Source organism: Amphiprion ocellaris, chromosome 19 (assembly GCF_022539595.1).
Source record: "Amphiprion ocellaris isolate individual 3 ecotype Okinawa chromosome 19, ASM2253959v1, whole genome shotgun sequence".
Taxonomy (NCBI): Eukaryota; Metazoa; Chordata; class Actinopteri; family Pomacentridae; genus Amphiprion; species Amphiprion ocellaris.
Window position 1 is genome coordinate 5,426,620 of NC_072784.1, and position 19,602 is coordinate 5,446,221.

At 39.1% G+C, this 19,602-nt stretch overlaps 1 protein-coding gene across 1 annotated transcript; it reads right to left on the reverse strand.

The window, feature by feature from the left end:
- Positions 1-1,100: 1,100 nt before the first annotated feature.
- Positions 1,101-17,940, reverse strand: rtbdn (retbindin). Its single transcript, XM_023273596.3, has 6 exons — positions 17,678-17,940; positions 16,606-16,761; positions 14,992-15,091; positions 12,652-12,780; positions 11,263-11,359; positions 1,101-2,507 (listed from the first exon to the last, which is right to left on the reverse strand). Exons 2-6 carry the CDS (start codon positions 16,757-16,759, stop codon positions 2,151-2,153), a joined length of 837 nt encoding a protein of 278 aa, XP_023129364.2. The 5' UTR covers positions 16,760-16,761; positions 17,678-17,940; the 3' UTR covers positions 1,101-2,150.
- Between the last annotated feature and the right edge of the window lie 1,662 nt (positions 17,941-19,602).

A 19,602-nucleotide genomic window follows, 5' to 3' on the forward strand; every position in this document is an offset into this window, starting at 1 on the left:
AACTTCTCCTAATATTTAGCCCCCCTCATGTATTTTAATGGGATAAACAAAACAAAAGGACCACATTAAATTGTAATGCAGTCCAGTTCGCCACCATCACCCACTGTGACCTCAGGAATAAACATAAAGCCGAATCATCACTTCCTTCACAACGTCAACAAAAACCAGAAATGCAGAAGCTTCATTAAAGCAGAATTTATTGCAGAACAGTTGTGTTGTGTTGCATTAGACTCCACATGTGTACCTAATAATGTGTCTAGAAAATGTACACTACTGTTTAAAAGTTTGGGGTCACTTAGAAATGTCCTTTTTTTTTGAAAGAAAAGCATTTTTTCAATGAAGATAACATTGAATTCATGATAAATCCAGTCTAGACATTGTTAATGTCATAAATGACTATTCTACCTGGAAATTTTTAATGGAATATCTCCATAGAGGTACAGAGGAACATTTCCAGCAACCATCACTCCTGTGTTCTAATGCTACATTGTGTTAGCTAATGGTGTTGAAAAGCTCATTGATGATTAGAAAACCCTTGTGCAGTTATGTTAACACATGAATAAAAGTGTGAGTTTTCATGGAAAACATGGAATTGCCTGGATGACCCCAAACTTTTGAATGGGAGTGTATATTGGCCTTTAACTTCTTTGTGTATTTTTTGTAATGTGCTTTTAATGTGACCTATTGTCCTTTTATTGTGATTTATTGTCCTATGTTTCATTGTATGTTTCATTGTTGTTTTTTTTTACCTGCCTAGGGACTGTGGATGTAAATTAGTATTTTTGCTATAATCCGGCAATTTACATCTATTGCTGTCTAAATAGATGTTCCTTAATGTGCATTCTCCCTATCAAATATAAATAATAAAAATAAATAAATAAGCAAATAAATGTATCTGGGATAATAAATAATCTTTAGTTGTTTTCGGGAGTTACAGATGAAAGTGCTGCTCGCAGGGAATTGTTATATTGAGCTTCTCCCTATAATATAATACTGTACAGTCCTGACCTTACTGTGTGAAGGGCCTCGAGATGATTAAGTTGTCAGTCGGAGCTTTATAAATGAAAATGAAAATGAATTGAATGGAACAGGGCTCAAAGTGACATTTAGAAATGTTGTCTTTAATGATAATGTAAAGAAAAGCACAGAAACACCCATTTCAGAAAGCTCACCGTACATCACTTGTCCTTTTTTTTTTTACAAAACATTTACATCTAACAGTGTTTCACTCTAGAAATACATGATTATAAAAGAAACACCCACAATACATTGGTGATGGAGCTACCAGAACGACCTTATCTGGTATGAACGCTGCCTCTGCGGACTTAGTTTCTGAATATTAAACCTCACCTCAGGTATTAAGAACACCTCTCCATTGTCAATATCATACCAGATCCATTCTGATCAGGCTGGTAGTCTCTGTAAGAAAATCTAAGTTACATTCATTGTTATGGTTACTCTGCATTACCTTCTCTTCTATCATGACAAGTAGACTGCACAGTAGCACAACATCTGCATTTAACAAGTGACTAACGCACGGATTAAAGTCGGCTAGATGGTTTGAAACGAGTGGCGGGGTGGTGGAGTACTGGTGCAGGTACGTTTTTGTTTTCAATACTGTCATGAAAAGCAATCTTAAGGTTAAGGATGATTCATGCAGAAGTGCTAATACTGTAGGGCCTTTACCATGTGCAAGACCTTGCTCACATTATTATAATGCTGAGTGTGTTTACTGAGCTATAGAAGCAAAAACCTGTTTAAAAAAAATCACCTTGATAGCTGACGAGGAGATATTTGTGCAGCCATTATGGGATAATATCAATATATTTATTATTGAAGTAGGAGCCCTTGCAGAATAGAAGTTGTTGCCTTTCAGTTGTGGCGTCTTTTATTTCTTTAACCCTAATCAATCAAAAATAACAGAGCAGATGTTTACTGAAAGCCTCTCAGTCTCTCATACAACAGATATTCAAAACTCATAGTGATTCTATCTGAATTGTGATAATTGATGATAATGAGAGCTTAGGTTTGGGCGGTAAGTGTAGTTAAAGGAGCAAGGTTACAACTCCATTTCAAGGGATAGATTTGTTTTTTGTTTATATATTAGGATCTAGACAGTTATCTCTAAATATATTGCCATCTATCATCATCTACAAACCGCTCCCGCTCCCCTCCACATCTTCCACCTCCACCGAGCGTTTACGCAGCACAGAGTTCCCCTTCCTGCCGCTCACGGTCTGCACGGGCAGCTTGGTCTGGCAGGGAGCGCGGTACTGAGGCAGGCCGGTCTTGGTGGTGTCCAGCTCCTCGGGGTCGTCCTGCTGGGCCCTGAGGGCGGCCATCACATCCTTGTCTGAGGGACTGAGGGTCAGGCAGCCGCAGGGGCGACTGCCATCACCCTCAGATCCGATCTCTCCGGCTTCTCCCACCTCTTCTGGCTCATCCTCCACCGTCATGAAGGCGTCGCCCCACAGACTCTCACAGAGGTCTCGGCCATGCTGGTACATCTGTAGGCACACATGCAATATTTAAGTCAATAGTTATGCCTCCTCTGACAAAATGATTGATTATGTGTTTCAAGGCTGGTGGAGGAACTTTTTACTTAAAGCATGGAAAGACCTGGTCATTCAATATATCCCGGTACCTCATTGTTTGGGAACATAACGTTGCTGAACCTGACCAACCCCAGATCATAACTCTAACCCCCACAGGCTGGTAGACACTAGCCATGATGAGTTCATCACTTCATCTGCCTCTCTTCTTACTCTGATGCCCCCATCAATCTGGAACAGGGTAAATCTGGACTCATCAGACCACATGACCTGCTTCCATTGCTCCAGAGTCCAATCTTTATGCTACCTAGCAAATTGAAGTTTTTTTTTCTGATTAGCCTCCCTGATCAGTGATTTTCATACAGCTACAGCTGTTTAGTCCCAATCCTTTGAGTTCCCTTCACATTGTGGGTGTGGAAATGCTCTTACTTTCACTATTAAACATAGCTGTGAGTTCTATTGTTGATTTCCTACGATCACCTCATAGTTTGACCACATTTGTTCCTCAAAGATGATGGTTCTCCACTGTTCTTCAGGTTTTAATAATGTGTTGGTTGGTTCTTAACCTGATTTTAGTAGTTTCAGAAATCTCCTTAGTTGTGTTCTTTGCTTGATGCAGGCCAGTAATTTGACCCTTCTGAGGCAGATTAACATCCTTTCCATGACCACAGGATATGTCTTCCAACATTTAAGAAATGAGAAACTCCTCACTGCATCAACTAGAGTTAAATAAGTTGTTGCAGCTGAAACCTATTCATCACTGCAGTAATTATCCAGTGGAAGGAACTTGCCTATTTGCTTAGTTAAATTCAAGTTGCGATTGTTTTTTGGACAGGCAGCGTATATTTAATAGCATGTACAAGTTGTTGTAAAGTCCAGTAAGATTATTTTCACCTGACCTGTCTCTCTATTCATGTCTGTTCTGTCTTTATCTCACTGCTTCAACAATCAAAATAGCAGTACAAGCTTTCATCTAGATTTGAAACGGAAACAAAAGTACTTATAAATTGAGTGAAAACCACCAATAAAACACTTTGTTTTTAAATTCTTTGGTTCTTAGGGCACCAACTTAACCCTGGATTGCACTTTAACTTTTCCAATCTGGTGTGGGAGGTCACTCCTGGTCTGTTTATGTGTGGAGGGTAAACATTTTCAAAGGGAGGGACTCACATGCACATGGAAATACACATGTGGCCCGATTGGTGCCCGAAACATAGAACAGAGAAGCTGTGATTGCAATACACAGAAAGGCAGTGTGAATTCATTCTCAGCTAAGGACTCCATTTCTCCAGTATATCTATATATATTAATGGTATATTTATATTCAAAGTCCTGTATATTGGACCTTTAACAAAAGTAGCAACATGCAAAAGCAAAAATGCAGAATCCTCCATCTGGAATTCAGCTTGTGTAAAAATATTAAAATACTACCAGCAAAATGTCTTTTAAAGCATCAGAATTCAAATTACAGTCCCTTTCATAGTGCTGAATTATCATTTTTCTAAAATCTCATAAGCACAAGATAATAAAAGGTGGAGTAATAAAAGGGAATTCTAAGACTTGTAACTTTGACCTGAATTATCATTTTTCAAAAACCTCATGCATAAAACAATAAAAGGTGGAATAATAAAAGGGAAATATAGGACATTTGTTTTAGCTTGCAACTATGAGCTGAGTAAGTCTGATCAGCTACATTACTCAAAACGCCTGCATACACACAATTCATATCACTGCTGATCATATAGTTCAAAATAACTACAAATTACATCACATTCATTTTGAATGTGGAGTTTTTTGCCAAAGTGTCACACAACAAACTGCAGTACTGTTGCTATGAGCACTTTAAAAGTATGTGCATTTGTTTTAATTTGCCACCTACATATTCTGGACTCTTACAGGCCAGTCTGAACTGGAAGGGAAGCTCTAATGCTGTAGGAAGAGGAACAGAGTCGATTAATCTGAAGGGCATCAGCTGTTTAACATATATCGATTAATTACATTTTTCCCCGCTGTTTAATTTCCATCTTCTTGGAGACTGCAAATAAACGGATAGCTTTTTTCCTGCACACCTCCCTGCCAGCGTAATGTTTTCTCCTCTTCACGCCTCACCATGCTCCCCTGCACCTCACAGCGCAACATAAACAGCCATTGAAATAATTGATTTTGCCCTTTCGGGGCATCGCTGGCCTTGAAAACAGCCCACCTCTGCCAGGTGTTAGAGGGGACTGCAGGCACCTGGCAGCTGCCCCCGCAAGTGGCTTTTGTCTGCCTCTCCCACTCGCCTCACCTCCACGACACCAGCCTCGAGAACAAACCACAAGACACGACCTTGAGCGGCTCACCCTGATATCCGCAAGACTTCATCTCTGTGCCATCTTTACACTTCTGACACGCTTTACAAAATAGATCTGAACTAATCCAAAAGGTCACTCCGAGCAGCTTTTGTGTTGGAAAATTCATCACGGCGCTCCTCCGTCTCTATAAAGTTACACTTTGAGGGAAAAACTCCAATTACTGCTGACATTAGCTGTATGGTTTCTGGAGCATGAAAAATTGTGCTCCTCTCTAAGAAGACACGAATGCGGATTAAAGAGGGATGCAGCAGGAAAACAAATGACAATTCAGCATTTCTAAGCTGTTTAACTGTAAATTCTGTACACACACAGGGATAGTTAGGGAAGCAAATAAGCAAAGTTTCAGCGACACACACACTCTGTGCCATTCTGTGCTTAAGCTCCCATTCTCCCTCTAATGACCGCCCCATAAGCAGCCATTAAGATGTGCTGCCAAGTTACCGTCTCCTACTATAGCTCATTCTGTCTGCTACCTAACTTCCACTTCATCTCCCCCGTTGCATTTTTTTCCCTACTCTTGCTTATTGCTGCACTCGCTGTTTGCACATCTCTCTTACTCTCCCTCTGTAGCTGCATCCCCCCCATCCCCACCCCAACGTCTGCTTCCTTTCATCCTCCTGTCTGTTGGGGGATTAAGACTGAGTCACACAGGGTGCTCAGAGAAGAAAAAGCCGTAATATATTTACCGCGTTCGAAGGACAAAGAGGATGACGGCTATTTCTCTCAACTACACATACTCTCAGCCTGACACTTAGGTCTTATCGCAGCGACCCCACAACACACAGTGGTCACACACACACACACACAGACACACAAACATTTCTGTCCTTCCTCAGGCAGACATGGTTTGCTGCCAGAGCTAATTCAGTACAAGCACAAGTGGCTTTAGACGACATGGTGTGATCGAATAAGTGAGATACAGAAATTTCCTGGGGCTCTCGCCTGTCCTTTCCATCCTGATCTTATATAATTCTGCCCTTCTCTGTCTGAAAACAAATGAACATTGTCATGTGCAAAGAAAACAGAATTAATTGCCACATTGTTTATTGCAATACATTTTTTTTTGTGTGTTGGCTCAAGATCAGAATTAGGAAAATGGAAGTTAGGTTGTTATGCTACTTGAAATTATGCTCAAATATAAAGTATACTATTGATACAAAATCCAATTTAAAAAAGACTTAATTTGTGAAACTGATCATTTGAAAGATGACACATTAAATCACAAATATCTGAAAGGATGAAACACTAGTCAGGACAAATTCATATTTGTGGAAAGAAGTCGAATGAGCTTAGGGAGTAAGCACGTAGTATACTCAATTACTGTAGCCGAGGAACAAAAATTAGGTTTGGGAAAACAAAACAAGGTCTCTTGCTCTATTGCTGAAGCCATAAATTAGATATATGTATGCACTTAAAATGATGATAAAATACAGAGAAACTGGAATAAAGTTTTGAGAACTAGCATCACATCCATCTGACCTTCAAAATCTGTTAGAAAAGAAGCTCAGAGAGGTTTTTTTGTCCTGTTTTTTCATTTAAATGTATGCAGTTAAGGAAGCAGTAACAAACAACCCTTAAAGAGCCCATGACATGCAGATTTAAATGTTTCTGATTTTATATTGGGTGTGTAGTAGAACATGGTTCCATGCTTTAATGTTAAAAAAACACATTATTTTTCTAATGCTGTACATTGCTGCAGCACCTTTTCTTACCCTCAGTGTGACGCTTCGTTCTGGCTCCTGTTTCTTTAAGTGCCACCTGACAGTCTGTTTTGTTTGCCCAACAACAATGAGGCAAAAGTGGTCATGTACCAAAACGTAAGATCTATGAATGTAGGCAGAGATACATTTCTCTAGCAGAAGCAGCTAATAATGGTGGATTGTGAGGAAGCAGTTAGTTTCAGGAAGTAACTGCTGGATTCATATTATGCAAATGCGTTGCATGATTATATAGATAAGTACAGGAAGAAGAGCCTCAACTTCCAACAAGGTGTCTCAGGCAGGTTAGGGTGGAGTTTTTTCTGTGGGTCAGAATAACTCCTTTGGTGTTGACTTGAGCTTTTGTAAGGTTGCAGACCTTTTACATGCACAAAAAGTTATAACATGCTACAGGAAAAAGAAAATCCTAATATGGGCTCTTTAAAGTCTTATTCGCTTGGTGCTAATATTGCTTGAGGACATTGTGGGATTTAGAAATGACCTCTTTCAGGTCTGTGTTTTGTCTGGAGCATCTGTGCTGAATAAGTCTGTGTTTTATTCAAATCTACTGACATTTTTTGAATAAATAATATCAACAGTCTGCCACATTATAACTGTTGGGTGTGTTGAAAGCTAGCAAAATGTTCCTCCATATTTCTCAAGAGGAAAGGGGTATCACAGAGACGCTGGTTCGCACAGAACTTATGTGTTTGGCAAAATGTGGTAGGCACTTCAGAAATTTTTACTGGCCACATTAGAGACTTGACAGATTCAGATGAGATCAAGATAATAGATGACCTCCACAATTATTGCAACCAGAGGTCCTGTTCAATAGATCCACCGGATTGAGGCTTAAGCTTTTTTTGTACACACGGTAGAAGCGTAACTATGGTGAACTATTCATAAGTTCAACAAATCAGAAACCAATTTTCTCTGTGTTTTCAACTTTTTCTGAACAGAATGAGGAAACTCAGCTGAAGTAATGGCTCTTACCTTTTAGAGGCAGTACTCTATGATCAGGACAAAGCTTTTAAACACGTCAGGAAAAAATGCCTATATCTGTGGTATGCAGGCTTTTAAATAAAAGTCTTTGAAACTTGTTCAAGGTCACAAATGTACAAGGTAACTATTGTGAATGTGGGTTGCAATTTGTAGCATTTCTAGCACATGAACCACATAGAAAAGTGAAAAGCAAAGCCACTGTAAAAGCTTTTTGGTCCCTTTTACTCTTCCGAGGACTTAGAAACATCCTGTATACCTTTTATTATATAAGCACACTTGTGTTATAATTTATTTCTAAGTCCTTCCTGAACACAAATCTGTTGCTGCTTCTTCACTTATAGCTGCTGACCTTGAAGTATTCAATTGGTGCCTGTGAAATTCAAAATGTTCCCACAGCAGTTTCCCCTTGTTCCCTTAATTTATTATATTTGATGCACAGATGCTGCACTAGATATGTTTTGTGCCAGCGTCCGGCACAGACGTAACCTCATTCCCACAAAATCAGGAGCAGAACGAGTGTCTAATGCTGAGATAAATCAGACCTTGGCTGGCAAATAATCTTACCAATGAGCACAAAGAGACAGAGAGAGAGAGACAGAGTGCCAGAGGGATTTTTGCATGCAGAGGATGTATGTGTGCCTTTAAATGTATTAGCTGCTTTCTATGCAAATTGGCATCGACTGCAGTCAGCATTTACAAATCCTGTCTGTATTTGTGTATTCTACAGTAACACACATACACCTACATCAGGTGAGACGGGGCTGTGATGCCAGAAAGTCTGTGCATGTTTGCAGTTTTTTTCTTTCCCGTTCGGCACCTCTGAGGTGAACTGAAGCGCTGTGAGCTCAGACCATGAAGTGACCCACTGTGAAATCTCCCATCTCTGCAGGCTGATGAGAAAACAAAAGTGTCGGCGCCGTGACCTCCAAAAAAGCGAGAGGCAGGCGCTTGTTTGCGGCCTCTCTTTAAAAAAAAAAAAAAAAAAAAAAGGATGATTTGTTGCATGTGCGGAATGCGGTGAGTCATTTCTTTGTATTCAGCGGCTGTTTAAAACACTCTGTTTGGAGAGCTACTTAAATTTATTGGAGCCCATTTTGCACCATTAGTGGTGCCCCACATGAAAATGGGCTGATACAAGCACAAAAATACACAAGAGCAGAGACACACGGCCATATAGACACACTTAAAGGATATTCTCTTTATGCGTTTCCCCCTCTTACTACAAATCTGTAATTTCCAGTAATCATCTAGCGTCCACCAGACAGCCTTAACAGGCCTGATGTCTGCGGTTGTGTGCCCATTTGTTGGTCTGTTTCTTTCTCCTTGTGTGTGTGTGTGTGTGTGTGTGTGTGTGTGTGTGTGTGTGTGTGTGTGTGTGTGTGTGTGTGAGGAAAACAGATAAAGGGAAGAAGGGAAGCAAAAATGGGGAGATTGAAAGAAAGGCAGAGTGTGTTAGATTGACAGATATATAGATAGACTGTCACGGTGTGTGATGTGTGGGAGTTAGTTAGCTGCCGGCCACAGCTGCACACCAGCGCTCTCCGTCACTCTGCTCCTTTTTAAACCACCCAGCTGGCCTCTGCCCACTGAAGCAGGGCCGGACCTTTTCACGCTTCAGCCCACACTGCTGCCCTGCGCTATTAACCCTTCGCTTGGCCACACACTCTCTCTCTCCACCGCCGGCACACCGTCACACAGTTACTGACCTTCTACCCGCAACATGCACCTCGGATGACCAGCTCTGAGGTCAGCAGAGGGGGATTCAAACCTCTGACGCCTCCTCTGCTGGCCAGAAAACCTCGGATTAGGTGTGACTACGCTCTGCAGCTGCTTGTATTCTCACCATTATATCCTCCTGAGACCCGGCCCGTTCATTTATGTCCTCTGTACTGGACATTTGCTTTGATCTCTATCATTTGATTCATTTGAGCTACCCTACTGAATCCTAATGTGCTCAGTAGAGGACATCCTGGCCTTTCCAATGATATCTCATGTGATTGGATTGGATGAGGGGAACTTTGGAGACTGCAGCAAAATGCACTTGCCAGGAAAAGAGAAAAGTTAAATCTGATTCTCTTGCTTATGAACAGAATTTATAAATTGGGTCAGAGTTCAGGTAAACTTTTTGTCAGGCAAAATAATAGCCCCTTTATGAATGTCAGCTGAAGTTAGCTAATAGCTAACTAGCTGGCTAGTTCTTTGTTCACATTCAAATTTCTCCTCCAAAGGGCACTTGTTTGTGGGGTAATAAAGATGTTGAATGTATTTTCTATGTAAAGTAATTAAGATAATAAATAAATAGTTGTAAATAACTATGTTTTATGCAACCTTTTAAATTTTATATTATTGTTCTTTAATTTAGTTTCTTAAAGTTTCACTATAATATGGATTGACATTCTTGTTTTCTTGATTTCAAAGAGTTGGGAAAAGTGTTCTGTTGTCCGCTATAGTGGGCATGTTGTAAAATCTAAAATTTAAAAGTTGTTTTAGCTCCAAAAAGGCAGGAAATCCCAAAAAAGTTTAAATTGAAAGATACTTTTTTCCCAACAGTTCTCGGGAGGATATAGGAAGTTATAATTGGGTAACAAGAGAACCAGATGTTGTCACTGCTATGGCAATATGCTCACAATGACACCACAAGTAAGTGAACATTTAGCCAGTGTGTTTATCATATTCACTGTCAGTTTAGCGTATTAGCACACTCATTTGCTCATTAGCATTAAATACAAAGTACAACTGCAGCTCATTATCTTAAATTTTGAGGATATTTAGCTCATAAACCAGCATACTGGATGCAATAACGAGAATTTCCACCTTGCAGTTGTACTGTATGCCTCTGTCAACCAGTCAAGTTGCAGTTTACATCAAAGTCTGACCATTCATATAATATGTGTAGTAAAGAAGCAATTTAATACATTAAATTCTATTATGTTTGCCAGTAAAGCTGATTTGGACGTAACATAAAGTTGTAGTCGTGCAAAAAAGCAACAAATTCTAAAAGTAATAAATGCTTCCTACACATCTTCAATCTGCTCAAAGTGAGCACCTAAGATTATAACTCAGTATCCCACCAAATGTGAAATATGGTCACAATCTGCCATTCTGTGAGTTATGGTGTTGAGGAGGTTTTTTTCAGAACATTATGATGTCCCTGTGAAGAGGACCTTTACCCTTTTGGATTAAAACTGTCACCACTTGATCATTTTAGCCTTTTAGACATGTGTGGGAAATTTTGTTATAGTTATTACTAAAATCTAGTCAGTTCATCCTTGAGTCCAAGTGGAAGTTTGTGTCGGATATAAATGAAATTCCCTCCAGGCGCTCTTGAGATATTACATTCACAAGACTAGGACGGACCACCTGAAAACATAATACTCCTGGCTGGCACAGAGGCATAAATATCTGAGTTGATGACAGCGGTGGATAAAAAGTTAGAGGTTTGTCAAAGTTTAAAATTCATCTGGAGGAGGGAATAAATATCAGTACCAGTTTCTATTGCAATTTGTAACAACTGTTGAGATGTTTCACTCGGGGACAACAATAGTGGACAGACTGACTCTGAAATCCATATATTATTAACACAGTAAACAATCTGGATTTCTGCTGATTAAAAAAAACCTGTAACAAAGAAACAGCAATGACAAATGGACAGCCTACCTGCTGATACTGAACACAGGTTCCAGTGCAGTTCTGTCCTCTGGGGTCTCTGGCCCAGTTACGAGCGCATGTCAGGTCCATCCTGCAGGCGTCGAACCTGAAGAAACGTGAACACGTTTAAAAATGTGACATGGAAAAACATCAAACTTCCATTCCGTTATTTGGATAACAGATTTTAATTCATGTGCAGAATTCTTTAGAAGAAAAGACCCCCATATATTCAGCCTTGCTCCTACTTGTATCATTCAGTCTTTGTTTATGGGACACATTGTCTGCACCTTTACTTGGCAATGTGTTTGGCAGCCGCAAGTAAAAATGTTTTATCAGAATCAGAATGATTTATTGCAAGCTAGGTTTACACATACAAGCAATTTGACTTGGTGTTTTGGTGCAAAAACAAAGGTAAAATACAGAAGAAATAGTGGTTTTTTATGGTTTAATGTTGCAAAAGAAAAAATTCCTGTTCAAAAAATACTGACTTTTGATTTGGACATTATTTACAGTTTAGCTTTTTTTATGGTTAACATGTAGATTAAACTTTACTAGTTGCCATTTGTGATTTAACAAAACTTTGAAACTCTTTTCTTTATTTTCTTCTTTTCTTTTCTTTGTGTCTTTCATTATTTTCTAAAAGGTTTTTGTTGCTGAATTTATTCGCATGAAAATGAAAAAATGTTGTTTTTTCATTATTTTATTTCATTTACAGATTTTTGTTGCTGAAGTTATTAGCATGAATTTATTTTTAAAATGTTGTTTTTTCATCATTTTATTTATTTATTTATTTTTACAGATTTTTGTTGCTTAAGTTATTAGCGTGAATTTTTAAAAATATATAGTTTTTACATTATTTAATTTAATTTAATTTTCCTTTTATTTTTTTTACTGATTTTTGTTGCTGAAGTTATTAGCATGATTTTTTAAAAATGTTTTTTCATTATTTTATTTTATTTCTTTTTACAGATTTTTGTTGCTGAAATTATTCGCATGATTTTTTTAAAATATTGTTTTTTCATTATTTTATTCTATTTTCATTTATTTATTCATCTATTTTTACAGATTTTTGTCGCTGAAGTTTTTAGCAGGTCAATTAACCCCTTTTCTGTGATGTTACTGTATACTATCATATGTTTTTCTTTGATTTTGTCTAGTTACCAACTAGTAAAATATCATTACATGCATGTGCAGAATTCTTTACAAGGAAACACCCCAATATATTCAACCTTGCTCTTACTTGTGTCATTCAGTCTTTATTTATGGGACACTTTGTCTGCACACAGCGTGTTGCTGTAACACAAGACAGTAATCTCTCCCTCGACAGCCTAAAGTGTGCGGAGGGACGGACGCTGATTTTGATTCAGCTTTTCTTGGCAGTGTGTCTGGCAGCCTCACCAATCACGGCAGAAGCTGTGGCACAGCGGCACGGCCTGGATGTAGGAGCGGCGGTGAGGATGAGGCCAGCGAGCAGCATCGGGGGAGCAGCGGTAAAAACAGGACACACGCTTCAGGAAGCCTTCACACCTGAGGAGACAGAGGGAGGCGGCTAACATGATGCTCAGGTAAACTCTCACCGACCCTGACTCAGAACATGAGGTCACAAGGCAGGACAAGAAAAGAAAGATGAATAAAGATGTAGAGATTTTGTAGCTGATTGATAATTTGATGTTTAATGGTGTTGATCCCTTTAGTGTGTTTGTCCAGCTTTTGATAATGATATTTCAGTTTGACTTCAACATTTGTCTTTGCTAGTGGCCTCTTTATGTCGTCACCACCGAGGTAGCTGTTGTTATTTTGCAGGGACTAATGTACTGTGTCTCCATTGGACCCACTGGCCAATGAAATCATGTGTTGTTAATTTCACAGGCAGATTTCAAGGTGATACGGCTTTTCTAGAACCTTGGAACAACACACGAGTCAATATATAATTGTGGGACTTTTTGTTTGTAGTTGACATTTTTGCTGTTTTCAGGCCTAAAATCAACATAACCAAACACCAAATGATATTTTTTACAGAAAGATTCCTCTATATATACAACTGAAATTGAAAGTTATAAAGATATTGTAGTAAAGCTGTTGACATGCCATAAATCCACACTTGACTCACACACTACTTTATATTAAATAAGTCAGAAAGCCTTGGAGTCTGGCCAGTCTTTTCTTCAGGAGGAAATGACATCATGTGGAGCAGGTCATGTGATCTGGAATTAACACACTTCCTTGAGAGGTGTTTTTGTAATGGGGAACTTAGCTGAAAGTGATTTCTTGGGATGGTTATTTAGTTGACATTTTAGTTATATCCAGTAAGTTTTTATTAATAAGTGATTGTTTCCATAATAAATAATTATGGAATTTGTAAAGACATGATCATAATGAGCATAAAAGCACATTAGTTTTTTTTTCCCTTTTAATAAAAATGTATGCAAGATGTATCCCATGGACTTCAAAAGTCCCCAATTATATATTGACCCACATTATGGTGTTACCCGAGAAAGAAATCTTGCACTGAAGCAACTTAAACCAGGGATTTTTTGGGTTTTTTGGGGGGTAGCAGGGGAAATAAACACACATCTTCAAATTTGTCATTTTCAGGCAGCATGATGAATTTAAGTCCAGTGGAAACTCTCTTTTAGCTCCATGTTTGATCTCAGCACCTCTATAGCTAGTCGCTAATATTATCTGTTAAAGGTTAAGTGCTGACTAGGTAGTGGGGAAGCCAGGAATTTTTGTTATGTCCAATTAATCATATTTTTCAGTAAATCCCTGTAGGCCTAATAATCATTTTTTGACAGTTTCTTTGGACACTTACTCGTATCATTTGCTTATGTAGTCAAGACTACCATGTAGAAGTATATGACAGCTCATTTATGTAGCCCTCAACTGATTACAAATCTGGATTGGAGGTAAGATACTCATGTCAGATGTTTCCCTGTTCTGCTCAGGACATTCACCTAGCTGAGACATCACACTGTGTCCATCCAGTCTTTAGTTTCTTTGTTTCTGCTGCAGGTTCTGGGTCAGTCTTACATGGTTCAGCAGTTTGTTTACAGAGATGGTTAAAGTAGGTTTCATCCCTACAGTCTTTAAGAGTCTTTACAAGAGCTTTAACTAAATCCACAGCTAAACCTTTAAACTGTACACACTTTCCCTGATAAAAAACATCTACAGAGTCTTTATTTGCATTAAAAACAGATGCATTTTTATATGTCTGTGCACGTTTTCCAAGTAATATTGTGCAGTTTTGGAATTCCTACAGAATCATTTTCTGATTGGTAAAAACTTCTTGTATGTGGTAGAATATGTGTTGGTTGTGCCGTTAAAATATGTCTGTATGAAGAGAAACGATTCTGCAAAAAGTTCTGTCTGAAAATCATTAGTTACTTGATGTAACTCCAGTTTTATGAGTGTGTATATGTAATCCTCTTCATTTCTGCTACGCTGTTGGTTGTGTTGGGTGGCCACACTTAAATCTGCAGTAGCCGTAGCCACCTCTAGGCTAGGCCCCTGTGGGCAGGCAGTTGTTTTTAAAGATCTTTTTCCCTAATAAGCAGCAGCCTGATGCAATTGAAAATAATGCTGATATACGGAATAGTGAACCAACACAGCAACGTTTGTGGCCATAAAGAGAAAACATTAAACTGCGCTTTGAAGCTCCACAGAGCTGAGATGAACTGCAGAGTGATGCTTCTCTCTGAGTTTGTGAAGCAGAATGAAAGGTGGATGGGTGAGACTTACTCAGGGCTCAGATGGCCACACTTGTCCCAGGGTTCATTCTTACTGCTGGCAGAGGGAACATACGAGATGTCCTGGATGTGTTCTTCTGTGCAGCAGCTATCTGTCATCAGCAAAGACCAGAAAATACTTCAGCTGGCTGTCTGTCATCACAGTTAGTGGGATATTTTCATCACAGGTCTTCTTTAGACTATAAAACGTATAGTATTTTAAGACACACTGTGGAAAAGATTAACCATTAATTAATGAACTAACTACTCTGTAAAACAACAGTAAAAATCTGGCAATAGTGCAGGAAAGAATATGTTAAAAACAGCAGAGTAACGTAATGTTCAAACCTTGCAAAGAGGCTGATAATAATGGAAAATATCTGTAAAATTATTAGATTTTTAGCTAAGTTAAATATAGTACAACAGTATAATTTTATGATCACACATCCTTAAAAAAAAAAGAATTAGTCTTTGTAAAAATAGGGATTTTTGATATGGACATTTTGTACAATTTTGGTTTGTTGTTGTTCTTTTAAGATTTATTATTATTATTATTATTATTATTATTATTATTATTATTATTATTATTATTATTATTATTATTACTACTACTACTACTTTTTTTTACAATTAACATGTAAATGAACACTTTTTAAATGTGACTTTCCTAAATATTATCTATAAAACAAGGAAAATCCATGAAGTGATTTGGAAAAGTTTACTATTTTTAAATCCTTTGGATACACAATTTTTCTTTCAAATAGGACAAATATATGCAAATGCTTTGTTTTTTTTAAATAATTAAGATGCTGTACAAATAGTAAATATATATTAGTTTAATGTAAAAATGATAAATTACCATTTACAAAAATTCAGATTTTTGACTTGGAAATTATCTACAGTTTTGGACAGTTTTTCTTTTGAGGTTAAGATGTAAAATAAAACCTTTTAAATGTGATTTTACAATATATTATCTGCAATCAAACAAAACAAGGAAAACTACAACATAATTTTAAAAAGTTTACAATTTCTAAGTACAATATGTAAATATGTGTAGAATAAAAATGTTTTTCTCCCTAATTTAAATCAGAATCAGAATGATTTATTGTAGGTTTACACATAGAAGCAATTTGACTTGGTGTTTTGGTACAAAAATAAAGGTAAAATACAGTAGAAATAGTGAAATTTCATGGTTTCATGTTGCAAAAGATATAATTACTGTTAAAAAAAATAGATTTTTGGACATTATTTACAATTTTGGCCTTTTTTATGGTTAACATGTAAATTAGTATTTTTTTTCTTCTGTGACTTTTGCTACCTGTACTTTAACAAAACTGTGAAACTCTGTGAAATTGCTCAAAAAATTGCAGTTAAAAACTGTTGTTTTTTCATTATTGTATTGGGTTTATTCATTTATTTGTTTATTACAGATTTTTGTTGCTGAATTTATTAGCATGAAAAGTAACCTCTTTTCTATGATTTTACTGTATACTATCATAAGTTTTTCTTTGTGATTTTACTGGTTACCATCTCCAGTTTAATAAAACACTGTGAAATTGTTCATACAGTTGCAATTAGTAACCGTGAAGAACTGTTTATTGGTTTTTTTTACAGTGCAGTCACTCACTGTCTGCATACAGTCCACACTCCGTCAGGTGCGGCTCTGGACTGGGCGTGGCCTTGTGCTTGCCGTCTTGAAGACACACCCCCTCCGAGCGGGTTCCACCAATCAGTGCAGCCGCCACGTAAAGGCAAATGAGAGGTGGAGAGGAGACGCCCATCTCTGAGGACACAAACAGAGAAAAGTTCAGCACGCTGGACAGAGGCAGAGGAAGTGAAACGTGGAAGAGATAATGAGACAATGAAGACGATGAATATTAATGAGCTCTCCAAAAAAATCAGACCCGATCAAAGCTGCTTTCATGCCTCCTAGAGTCGATCATTATGGGATGCCGTGGGCTCTCTGCAGACGGAGTGTCCAGCTCTGCGTGTGGTGACCCAGTAGGCAGGTTGAGCCTAATTAGCTGGGACTGAGGCAGCGCGCTCAGATGGATGACATGCGTAGTGGTTTAATCTGACAAGCGGCAGGCCGGTGTGTAGCCTACATAACACGAATTAAACAAATCTGCAGGACGTGGCCGAGTGGCTCCTAACAACTCCGGTATGACCCTGATTTTACACAATAGAGACGTAGAATAGACCTTAACAGTTTTTTGTTTTTTAAAGGGCTTGAAAATATGGACATTTACACAGTAATCTACATCTTTTGACCAATAATTTGTAAACAACACAAGATTGTAGGCTACAGACAAGGAATTTATAGTTTCACAACAATGTTCATCAATAAAATGATCACCTGAAATCTTTTTTTTTTTCATTTTTACGCACTGAATCACCAAACTGTATCCATGGCGCACAAGACTGTAGGAAACAGCATTGACTAGTTTATAATTATATAAAAATATAAGCAATTTAGAAGGTAATTGCCATTTAAAAAGCTGCAAGTTAAACATTTAAAAGCCAGTTGAAAGGGTTTTTATAAGTGAGTTTATCAAAGTCAGGTATTTTTACGCATCTGCTGTAGGAGATCTGCATTTTAAATATGTTAAATATGTAGATTTTTCTGACAATATAGCAGGTATTTCACAATTCTGCATTTTATTTGAAGATTAAATCCTGTCGAATCTGCTTCTTTCTACCTGTCGGTGGGGTTAAAGCTGCTCCGTCCGGATTAGTTTCCTCTGTTGCGTCCCTGTTGGTGCGTATTTTTCTCTCCGCGTCTCCCCGGCGTGTGTTGCTGTGGCTCCGGCGGGCTGTTGTGCTCGGTGCTCGGTGCTCTCCGGTCCTCTTGTCTCCGTGTGCTGCCTGTGATCTCTGCTGCCCGGGGGCCACCGCTCGCCACTTTGTCACCGGTTTATGTGAAGGACATTTCAGTCCCTTCCACCAGGCGACTCACCCCCTCCCTCTGCCCCATGCTGGGAAGTCCTCTCTCCCTGCCTCCCTCCCTCCCTCTCTGTCTTGCACGCACACACACACACACACACACACACACACACACACACACACACACACACACACACACACACACACACACACACACACACACACACACACACACACACACACACACAGAAAAGACTCCCTCCTTGTTAATCTCCCAATAGGATGTTTACCAAATCCTCCTTGTTGACAGCTTTCCTTCAATCCGTCCAAGTACTGCTCTGCGTGGAAACACTGGGAAAAAAAATCACATTTCTCTATATAAATTGATTTCAATGCAAAGGGATGCCTTGCCCTGCAGAGAGGCTCCATCACAGGTGGTGCTGAGTCACACCTGTCCTCCCCCGGCTCTCCCCTATCCACACACACACACACTGAGGTCAGGGCTTTTTCCAGATGACAGGGTTAGAGGAGGCTACAGCTGAGATTTAATACTGTATGATATGCTGAGGACAGAGAACACAAATCTCTGCGGAACTAAACAGCATGAACTCACCGGGAAGCTGCTGCGGGTTGCAAAAGCCCCTCCGGTATAAAGACAGTTCAGCTTTTTTATGCTTTGTCAGTGGATACATGTGTCAAGTCTCTCCGTTTGGTGACAAACAGTTCAGACATTCGCTCCGTGACGACCCTAAAGTACATTATCTGAACTGGGTTACACTGGCACACAAGTTGTTTGCCCACTGTGTGTGTTATTGCTCCTGGCTTTTAATCTCACCTCCCCTTGGCCCTGGTGTGCCAACCTAATCCCTGACTGGGTGCGTCTCTCTCTCTCTGCGCCCTCCCGAGGCTTTTGGCCACATAAGAGCAGATGGAGAGTGTCTTGTGGCCTAGATACATCCGCCTAAAACCGAGGCTGCGAAATTGGTGACATGCCTTAGACATGATTGGTTTTGGCAACAAAACCGTGAAGGCACAGGAAGCGGCCAGACAGATTGGCCGTCAAATAAACACGCAGTTTGAGTGCAGATGAAAGAGTACTCAGAGGAGACTCAAGTAAGATATGCTCTGAGGGAGGAAATGAGGGCCCTGTTGTCCACCAGACTGTTTCATAACCGCTGAGGGTCATCGCCACACAGCACTTTATTTCTGGGGGTGAGCGCACAGGAGCGGGAGGCAGACAAACAGCTCTTCATCTGGTAATTAGAGGAGGAATAACGATATCCTTTGTGCAAGAGCTATTCAGGGAACAGAGAGAGGGGAGGACAAAGCAGGCCATCGCTGCTCTCTGTGTACCCTTGTTGTTGTCTCATTGAAGAAGGTTGGGTCACTGCCTGCGTTTGAGCCTTCGTTCCTGTCCACTCACTAACTGACACTCATTTCCACCATTTAGAGCTACTTTGATTTGTTCCACTGACCTATTTCTCCAGGATGACACAGACTCTAAGCAATGTTGGAGGTATGAGAAGTTTCAGAATGAAAGGAAAGAAGTGCAGCAGCAATCTGGAAACTCTCGGCTGCTGTTTTGTATTGACATAATTTCAAACTAGTACCAACCTCAGAGGTGCAGTTGAGAGAATTCTTTTATATGCTTGCAATTGGACAAAGAAGAAAACTTCTGATCATCAGTTCTGTGATGCAATGAAATAAAAATGGAGTTGTTTGGACATGGCAACATGACTTT

What these genes read in the sequence shown, in the direction of transcription:
- rtbdn (XM_023273596.3), bottom strand. Translation starts at nt 16,759, where the DNA reads ATGGGCGTCTCCTCTCCACCTCTCATTTGCCTTTACGTGGCGGCTGCA. An exon ending in GTGTGGACTGTATGCAGACA is followed by an intron (nt 15,092 to 16,605) that starts GTGAGTGACTGC and finishes TGCTGATGACAG; the next exon opens with ATAGCTGCTGCACAGAAGAA. An exon ending in CACAGCTTCTGCCGTGATTG is followed by an intron (nt 11,360 to 12,651) that starts GTGAGGCTGCCA and finishes ACGTTTCTTCAG; the next exon opens with GTTCGACGCCTGCAGGATGG.